The sequence below is a fragment of the Blennius ocellaris genome (genome assembly GCF_963422515.1).
Source record: "Blennius ocellaris genome assembly, chromosome: 3".
Classification (NCBI taxonomy): domain Eukaryota; kingdom Metazoa; phylum Chordata; class Actinopteri; order Blenniiformes; family Blenniidae; genus Blennius; species Blennius ocellaris.
This window is the reverse complement of record NC_137652.1, coordinates 10,670,951-10,681,118: the sequence shown is the minus strand read 5'-3', so window position 1 is coordinate 10,681,118 and position 10,168 is coordinate 10,670,951. Positions and strand designations below refer to the sequence as shown.

The 10,168-nt window shown below is 42.2% G+C and overlaps 1 protein-coding gene across 1 annotated transcript; it reads right to left on the bottom strand.

The window, feature by feature from the left end:
- On the bottom strand, window positions 1-10,124 carry LOC308149363 (sodium/hydrogen exchanger 9B2). Its single transcript, XM_080521074.1, has 13 exons — window positions 10,054-10,124; window positions 7,324-7,606; window positions 6,420-6,621; window positions 6,088-6,258; window positions 4,909-5,051; window positions 4,348-4,475; window positions 3,487-3,662; window positions 2,843-2,949; window positions 2,046-2,195; window positions 1,703-1,811; window positions 987-1,123; window positions 638-860; window positions 1-303 (listed from the first exon to the last, which is right to left on the bottom strand). The coding sequence occupies exons 2-13, from the start codon at window positions 7,492-7,494 to the stop codon at window positions 242-244; spliced, it is 1,779 nt and encodes a 592-aa protein (XP_080377200.1). The 5' UTR covers window positions 7,495-7,606; window positions 10,054-10,124; the 3' UTR covers window positions 1-241.
- Between the last annotated feature and the right edge of the window lie 44 nt (window positions 10,125-10,168).

The window sequence follows — 10,168 nt, the reverse complement described above, 5'->3', positions numbered from 1 at the left end:
CTAAACTGCCACTCACTCTTTATTGTGCGGCTCAAACAGCAGGCCAGTGGGATGTGGGTCATTTGTGTAGAGCTCGGGCCTCGAAACCACCGGGGGCTAAAAATACAGAGTGATTCATGTATTCCTGCAGGATAGCGAATATCAGGAGCTGAGACAAAGAGAGCCACTCGGTGGCTAAAGTAAAGCTCAAATATCTGAGGTGTCGGGAGTCTCTTTAAATGTCTTGACTACTTGGATGAGGTCAGAGTGTACTTTCATATGTGACAGGAGTTTCATCGTCATCTTCAGCTCCTGCTCCAGTGCCTGGGAGGGATGAAGAGGAGACAGATTTAAAAAAAAAGAAAAAGAAAAGGTTCCAAGTTCAGTAATAAAACTAACAAAATAGAAAGTCTCGAGCACATGTATGAATTGCACTTTTGCACAAGGAATATGTCATCACATTGAGTCTACAACAATATCACTAGGGAAACAGGTCAGCGAAGAGCTATGCAAATTATCTTCTGTGTGTGCAGCTATAACAGGTGAAGCAAGGAAAGCTGGAACAAGGATGTAATACTCACTACTGGAACACAACTACCAAGCCACATTTCACAGGGTCGTTGAGCGGAGTTCAATTGTTGAATTTGAATGTACATACCCAAGAAGAAAGCTGATAAATTGGGTTTGACTCGCTCACCACCGATTGAATTCTTGGGCCTCTGGAGGAGGCGGGGTCCACAGAGCCCTATGATAAGAGCACCTACTGGAGCTGTGAGAAGGATGGCGAGCACGGCCACAGTCAGCACGTCCATGCCATACTTCTGCAGCGTCTCATCATTCATTGTTCTGGCCATGTCCAGAGCTTTGGAGCCGATAGCGGCCTGAGGAAGACATCACACCCAACCTGAGGAAGATGTTCTCAAAGACTGACATCAGCAGACTTCACGTGACCTATCCAGAGAGAGCAGCCAACTGAAGAAAGGCTTTGTATTTCATCATTCACATACCTGCACCGTTGCTTTGGGCATCCATGCAAGGGCAATGAATATTTTTTCCCTCATGGTAAAGCCCGCGCACAATACACAGACGAAGGTGAACAGCACTCGAACCAGCAGAGCGATGAGCAAGGAGGCGATTCCCAGCCCTCGGGAGAGACATGAATATCAAGCAATACTGTTAGAAAACAGAGCCTCCTGTGACACTGACATCAACAGTGTTGTGTGCAGTGGATTGCAACAATAATGTTCAGAAAGCTCAAATTACCATAATTTCCGGACCATAAGAAGCTACCGGTACTCCTTTCACACGCTTTTAACTCTGCAGCCTAAACTATGGCAGAGCAAATTTATGGATTTTTACAGGTTCATGAGTTTCGTGTTGCCAATGCATAGGTGATGCGTTCAGGTGAATCACGTAACTCCAACCTTTTTTTTCTTCTTCTTTTTGAATTTGGTGTGAAAAGCTCATATTGATGTCGTAGTCCAGAAATCACGGTAGTGTCATCTAGAAAACTATCTAAAAAAATTTAACTTTCTATATCTTTGCTACTGTCATAAGTTTTCTTTAGTGAAAATCGTGATCATTATCATTGACTGAGTACTTTTCCGAAAACAAATGCAGTGTAAAGTGCTTTAAAAAGAAAAACAAATAATGCATTGTGAGGCAAGAATCAGCCAGTCCCATTAGAATTTTTTCCGGGGGGGGTGAGGGGGGGCTATCTCACCGACTGTATGCCCTTCCAGCTGAGAGACTCGTATTTCTGCTCCGATCAGTCCAAACAGTAGAGGCTGAAACACATCCCACGCCCATCCCACCACCTCCTCCACACGAGCCTCGAGGCAGAGAAAGTACAAAATGTCTCGTAAGCTTTTTAGTGGAGACTTTTAAATAATGATAACATCTTAATGTAAATTCCTGTGGAACAACAGTAAATATGTTTGAATATTTCACTATAAAATACACATTTCTGCTGAGCTGAGCTTTTCTCAACAGAACTTCATAGCAAACAGAGAGGAGAAGAGCAAATAACATGAGAAACAAGTGGAGCATAAATCATTCGAAATTACTTTTTCTTTTCCCCAGCCGAGGCCGCCCAGGAAAGCTAACACCAGAGTACAGAGGCCTCCAGAGCCGGGAAAGCCTGCGACATCACTGCCAAACACAGCGAAGACAGAAAGACCCAGCACAAAGAAGGCGCGCTTCATCACCAGGTGTTTCTAGGACAGAAGGGAAATAGTTTAGAAAATGTCAACATAAAAAATAAATAAAATAAATAAAAACATTAAAAACACTCAATTTGACAGTTATTTGGCAAAATTGACACAAGTTGTCTTTATGGATTTATTGAGGTAATTTCTTTGAAGAGTTTGCATGTCCTTCCTGTGCTGCTGTGGGATTCCTCAGTCCACAGACATATATAGTAAGTGAAGGTATAAAACTGGTTGTGGATGCGATGAAGTGTATCAGTTATTGTTTCTTTGTTTTGGCTTTTTTGATGAGCTGGTGATCTGTCCAGAGATTCTTTCACACAATCATTGAACCAGGTTCCTGCCTGGAGCCTTTAGATGAAGCCAGGATACTTGTTTTTTGGAGGGTTTTTTTCCACCACCCCTGGATGTGAAAAACTACTAAAGATGCAATTGTAGAGTGAAACTGTATATTTTCTTTGAAGAAAGAAGTTCTTCTGTTACAAAACTCATTCTAATGAGGTGTATTTTCTATTTAGGTGAATCCAATCTTCTTTTTTTTTCAAATCAAAACTTTCATCAAAAGTTTTGATTGGCAACTAATTTTCATTCACAAGTTATTAAGATGAGTGAGGGTGACACCAGAAATGGAGGCGGTCTTGCAACACTTTCCCTACCTGGTCAGCACTCGGGAAGTATTGGATGAGAAAGCCAAGAAGAATTCCAGCGACCATCCCACCAGCCACCTCCAGGACACCCCGTAGGAGGTTATACCAAGTGGACCCTACATAATATCAAACAGAAAATATATTGATTATTAACTGCTATAATATCTCACATATAGAGAAAACACCTACTGCACAGGATCTACAAGCAAATTTGTTATGGATTTTTTTCCACTTGGACCTGAATGCTGTAATCTGGAGTCAACATGAGCCTACAGTGAGCTCATGATACACAAAATGCACTCTAAAGAGAGTGACTTGCACACCAGCACCCTCTGCTGAGCTCATGACAAACTAAACGTTATCTCTGGACTTGAATCTGTCTTGAAACACATTTCGTCCTTATCCAAGTGGTTCGTGGAGCCACGTGATAAAGCAGCAACATGTCTTCCAAGACATGAATGACCAAATCCAGCCGATCTAATCCAGTTACCTTGACTTGCAAACATTTGCAGTTTATTCCGTGTGCTTTTCAACGTTAACTGCTGAGCCTGCAGCCTCTCCTCACTGATAAGATGGTGTTTGTGTTACAAAAAAAAAAACACTGAACTCAGCAATTCTGTTTTTTCTTGAAGCTTCCACTGATGCAAGCTCACCTGTGGCGAAAGCCATGCCCAAGCATGTGGTGAAGCCTGTGATAGCGAGAACATCATCAAAGCTGCCTGCAGCCATCAGCAGGGTGGGAATGCCCTGCTCCACTCCATATCCATCTTTCTGCAGCAGCAGCATGGAGGGCACCACCACGGCTGGAGAGACGGCACCCAACACAAACCTTACAAAGACAAAAATGACAAGTTGATTATTTAAGCACCGAAATGTAATTTTAAAAAGGAACAGACATCACACATAATGTGACCGCACACCGATATCAGGCCGTCATCACTCCACAAAAAAAAGTGTGAGCTTCTTCATGGGAAACTGTTCTATGTGGGCGCAGTGGTTTGCACAGGGTCAGTCTAACTTGTCGTTGTCAATATCAACAATGCAACCTTCCACGACATATTTACAATGCTTGGCTGAATGTCGAGCTCTCATAACTCAGGCAGCGGAAGAGTCTTTACATCCAGCTGGGGATCTGTAAACCAAACATCGGGTTTTATTTATTTGTGGTTTGTGAACTAGTCAAGTTGTACGTGTGAGCCTCTAACACAGATACAACATGTTCCTGTGATGGACAACAGCTTTTTTTTTTTTCCATTTTGAAAAATTCAAAAATCACTTTTAATAAAGCTCATACTCTCCATAGTTTGCAGCTGGGGAACCTTCCTCAGAAAACTATATTTCATTTGAAAACCTGCTGAACAAATGAGATTTCCACTGTAAAATTAAAAAAAAAAAGCTGTCCATTAAAAGGAGGAATGCATGTTAAAGTCTCCACGGTTATACTTGTTCTCATGCTTCTGTGTTTTAAGAGAGGAGAAAAGAAAGGTTGCGATGGAGGGAAGTGTAATATTTACCCAAGGATGAAGCCCCACACCCAGGGCAGGCCCATGAGGAAGTGGGAGACCAGAGCAACAGTGCAAGCCTCAATCAAGCAGGGCCCGGACGCCACACGGATACACACGGACTTTAGTTTCCTCAGTGCCTGACAATGGAAACATACACAATTAGGAGTTTTTAACCAGTAAATAAAGTCTTTACATGCACCGTGATGTTTCATTCACACTCACAAAAGATGACTTGAGTGCTACCAAGCACCACTGTGTTGTGATGCTCAACTAAATGAAAACCTGCACTATTGAAACATTGAAAAATTGTCTGGAAATATGCCAGGCAAAACGTTTCTATTACATTTGCAGGACAAAATACTTTTCCAAGGTTAATTTCAACATTTTCTGGACGCTAGACAAATAAGTGTAACAGTGTGAAGACAACGAATTGGACCGAAACATTCATCAGATATGAGTAGTGAAAACATTTGGTATTGGCACAGGAATGTCATACATTCAGAGGTGATGACCTTATCATTGTGTGATATAAGCATGCCTGTGTGCAGACATTTAGAGTATGTAACATACCAAGGGATCCAACCCCAGACCAGCTCTGGCCAGGATGATAGCCAGAGCAATATTCCTGAGAGATCCAGACCACCTGAAGTTGATGTAAACCTTCTCTGTCACGACTGGGATGTTTCTCAGTGTGAAGCCCATCAGCAGCATACCTGCAGCACCGCAGAGGGAGACGGGGAGAGGGTAAGTAATCCGTTTTACTATGGTGTTGTTTATTCTTCTGCTCGGTTTCTCACACCGACACAGAGCAAGGAAAAGGGTCTTGTGTTGGTTTATGACAGCAGGTTGCGCAGATAGTTTTCACTCGGGGTGCGTACAGGCGGTAAAAATTGTCACTGCATGGGGTCGGGTTATAACAGCCCATATCTCCATATTTCATCTGAGCATTCCGATGCAAACAACAAGCAACACAATTAAAGATGGAATTCGGGATTACAGGGTTTTTGGCCTAAAAACTGAACATAATCTTCTTGGTGGATGAACTAAAAGCAAGTCAGAATCTATAGCTGTTTTCACTGCTCAAAAGTTTAAACAGACATCACAGACAAAACAGGAAAAGTCTATTCAAAAGATATAAAATCCAAGTTAATCTGTGACCTTTTGATGTTATTGACAGAGGGAGAGGCTACAGTTTCCCTGATTTCCATCAAGGAACCTGATAAAAATCAGGGGCTAAGTCAGATTAAATGGCATTTATATTCCACCTCTCGTCAATGCTATTTATCTCAAACTCTGGATTATTTTGGGGGAAAGTGCCATATTGGATATATTTGACTTTTTTTAAACTCAATGAAATAATAAAAGTTAGTGACGCCATGCTTCAACACCATGCTCCAAACACTTTTAATCAACAGTAGCAAGATCAAATTTGAACATTTTAATAGTTAATGGAAATCTTTTTTTTTTTAAGTTTTCATTGACATATATGAGTCAAAGCTATCATTATAAAAATCACCATTGCCAACATCAGCTAACTTAAATTACATACTGCACATAACCCTGAACTAATTACACAGTAGTTACAGACAGCGATGGTACAATTCTAGAGTTTTAAAGTTTTGCAATTAGCACCTCAACTTTTTTCAAACTCTAAAATAATGGGGAAAAAAAACAAACAAACTTTGATTTAAACCAAAAACCTCAGCCAAAGCCTAAAGAAAGGTCAAAATCCTTCATCTTCTCACATACCCAGCAGTGGTGGAAACGGCGGGAGGTTGGGCAGATGAATGAGAGACACCAGTTTGCCACCGATGAGCGCAGAGATGAAGAGCACTGTGATGCCAAACAGGTTTCCTCCTGGAAGGCATTCGTCCTCTGTGACAGACCAAACCACTCCGAAGAGCACAGCTGCCAACAGCGCTGCAGAAGACGTGTAATAAAGATTTTATCGGCAATCCAGGAATTACAAACTGATTATGGAGTAGTATGTGTGTGTTCATATTTTTACTAACTTAAAATGCTCAAAAATATACCATTCAACAAACATGACGACACAGAGCCCAGGATGGTTGACTGCTCACCTTTAGTAATAAGAGAGGCAAGGAGACCTCGGGGTGGACAGGGGCAAAACCTGTGGAGCAAAGGGCAACAGACCACCGGGGGGTCGGTGTTGGTGCCGGCGTCCACTACGGGGTTGCGAGGAATAAAATAAGTGGTCTCCTCAGTAATATTGGGGGTCGAGCAGCGCCGGACCACCACTTGGATCTGGTTCACATTTAAGTGCTTTAAAAAATAAAGACGACACAAAGAAAAACACAGTTATTTTTTGTTGTTTTTTTTACACAACATAAGCAGTTCAAAAGGCAAACCCCCCCCCAAAAAAACAATAACAACACAACAAGTTGAATGTCATCCTGAAACAGTCATAGAGCATAATGAACATTGTGGGAAATCAGTTTGTTGTTCCTGTTGTATATTTCATTGCCTTAACCTCAATGCCCTATCAGTATGTTGGCACACACACTCACCATACCGGAAGAGTATAATGTGCTTATTGTACCCTCGAGGAAGATAAAGCAGCTATATGAACTTTCCCTCACTCCGATAGCAGTGACTACAATTTCACTGTCTTTGTTACATTTCTGTGCTGAATCAATGGTCTGACTTTGCATGAAAATAATCTCACATTTAAAATCAATAGAAAGAAAAAAAAAGTACATAGTTTAAACCAAACAGTTTAGAGAAAAATGCATGGAACATGGAAATAACAAAGTAACATCGGAGTTTCATGCTAGGAACAGAGGAGCCATGTGAAAAGAAATCTATATTACTTCAGGAGATAAAAAAATACTCTGAACTCATGGTCAAAACAACTGATTTGTAATCTGATGATTTTCCTACAATGAAAAAGCATCTTTTTACTGGCATGCTTTACAAACAACAGTTCATCTTGTGCATGGACTCTGGTTAGTAAAAATAGTTTACCTCCACATGGTTAGCAGAAGGCAGAGGGATTCTGTCCAGCAGTGGGCTGGGTGCTGGACTCGGACAAGGACTGGGCGCAGGACTGGGTGCAGGACTGGGTGCAGGACTGGGTGCAGGACTGGGTGCAGGGCTCGGCTCCGGGGTGGCAGGTTTCTGTTGGGTGTCCTCCATGGCAGCTTGCTCTTTTATTTATGCTCGGCTCTCTTCTTTATCACAGTGCATCAAGCCCAGGGGTGTGGTTGGCCATGGATGGGCAGTTCCTTCTCGTTCTCACCTCAGGGTCCTGTTCAAGTCAACACATTACGACCAGAAGGAAAACAAGATATGTATTTTAAAACAGGAATGGAGCTGGTGGTGCACCTGTGGGAACTGGGATGACGTGAAATGATAAATGTGGCCTCATGAGTTTCCATAATGAACACAAATAATGCAATTTCTTTTACAAATACTGAGCCCATCTGCAGATGTGTAATATTTAGTGCAATTCTTAGTATATCTACTTCCTTTGATTGTTTTTGGGGGATCTTTGGGGTCACAACTCAGTCGTTTCATGGCTTAAGGGTGTTGATGTAATTATTTTTGTAAATTTTTTGTTATTTTAGCAATTGTCTGCCACTGTGTAGTTATTTAGTGTATCTTGTTGGTTTTTTATTTATTATTTTGTGGGCTTACATTGTGGGTGTTTTGAAGGGAGCTTTGTGCGACTCCGTTTACTTGGTTTCATTTGAAGTGCTCTATTTCTTCCAGACAGTTACATTACATTCCTCAGTCTGAACTGTGGTTCCTTGACTCATTACAGCAGTCAGTCTTAGCCCGTTATGGGTGTTAAAGTAGGAGTAGTAAACTGTTAATGATAATGTGAATATGTGTGTGAACTAGTAACATTATACTGGAGTTCTCGCCACATGACTCTTCTTCGAATTAAATTCTATGAGCCTTATAAAATGCATACATAAAAAAGTGAGTCATTGCAATATTATTCCAGTACACCAGAACCATTTTATATATTCCACAATTGATTTTTATTGTACAGTTCTAAGTGATATGTTGCAGAGCTTTTAAAGCCTTCTGAGTCTTCAACAAAGATTTCATGCCATACTTTATGTTTACGTCTCATTTTTTTGTCATTTTACATCTCCTTGTCACAACAGGGACATTTTATGGCCCAAGTTTCATTCTACGTCTGTGCTCAGTTTGTATCACCAGTCTGATTAACAATGTCATGGCACGATGTAGTATATTTACGACTAAAGATTAATGCATTTTTCTGCAGTTGACAGCAGTTAATGTTGTTTGCATTTTGGTGGTAAAGCATGCAACTAGTCTTTAAAGTGTTTATGTCACACTTGGCTTACTCATTGCCCTTGAATATACAATTTACTGAGTGTCTTGGCTTCTCCCTCACCTGAGCAAATTATCATCTTGGAATCTGACTTGACAGTAGCTTTGAAATGTCCCAGGAAGTGTGACTCGACCAAAGTCACAAGTTCCTTTGGTCGAGCTGCAAGGGGCCAGTGGTCTTCCCTACATCCAACAAAAAGTCATGGCCTGTGGGTTATATGCAGCCCATGCAAATGTCCAAATATCTATGAATGAGGTGATAAGGGGGAATGTAATTTAACCATCATTCCACCCGATATTGTTGCTGTCATGATTGTTGTATTTTACAGTGAAAAACATCAATTTCATTTTAAGCCAAAAAAGATTAAGCTCTTTCCATTAAATTAGAAGGCACAATTTTCAAGTATTTAACTGGTGGAAGTCCTTGGCCACATTTTGGCCCTTTTATTGTGAGGATGACACAGTATAGTACTCAAGAGCAGTTGTCTTCACATGTTTAACTGACAAACCTGTCACGGGAGTAGATAATAAGTGGGCTCTAACTCAGACATTTAGATGGGCAACACAACAGCTGGAGTTTAAGCTATTACAAAGGTAGCCAATGCAGGTTAAGCAAACGCTACTACGATGTTTTGACAGTCGCCGATGGCAACAGACGTTGGTTAATCCAATTGTGAGTGAAGCGCACTAATCAATGCTTACAGCTCCACCATATGGCGCCAGCGTTAGCTCGAGTGGGTTACAAGTAGGTTAGAGTTAACAAGCAGAAACAAATGGAATCGCGGGTGTTGTAAACAGCGTTTGGGGTGGGGGCTTGTTTCAGTGCGTCCATCTGACAGCTGACACGCGTGTGCGCGTGCGAAGGAGCCGGTCCAACCCAACCGAGACCCATTTTCGGACAGCAGCGCAACAGCAAGCGCGCTAATTCGGTAGCTGCAGCTGAACTAGGTCGTGTTCTTTTCAGTAGCTTACGCCAAACATTAACCACTCCTGTCGCGACCTTTCCGCGAAAACAAACAAACAGCTGCGCGGTGGGGAATCCGCGTTGCCGTGCAGAAACGCGCCCAGACAACCGGTAGTGAAGTCACTTGCGCGAGCGTTCACGTGAGCAAGGAAAAGAACGTGTAGTTGATGGCAATGGGCCATTTTTATCGCCTCACTGGGTGGTCAACACCGGGTCCCAGGCACTTCGACAAGCCTCCGTTTGACATCGCGTGTAAAAGCTTTATTCTCTCAAGCTAACTCTTGTCCGATAATGGATTCTTCGCCGGTAGCCGACTTGCCCCGTGCCAACAGCTGTCATTTCTCCACAAGCGCAGCTAGTAGTAGCAGCAGCTAGCTGCTCACAATCTCACAATAAAAGACACGACAGAGGAAAAGGCAGCTCACCTCATGTGGTAGACGTTCCCATCGTCCGAGAGCCGTTAGAGGCAGACGTTTTCCTGGCAGATCCACCAGCTGGGTGAAGGGAATGAGGCGGATTAGTGATGTCCCAAAGGGAGTG

Coding starts and splice junctions, on each gene's coding strand:
- LOC308149363 (XM_080521074.1), bottom strand. CDS start 7,494: ATGGAGGACACCCAACAGAAACCTGCCACCCCGGAGCCGAGCCCTGCA. Junction 5,052..6,087: donor GCCGTTTCCACCACTGCTGG/GTATGTGAGAAG, acceptor GCGGTGCTGCAG/GTATGCTGCTGATGGGCTTC. Junction 1,812..2,045: donor TCGGCTGGGGAAAAGAAAAA/GTAATTTCGAAT, acceptor CTCTGCCTCGAG/GCTCGTGTGGAGGAGGTGGT.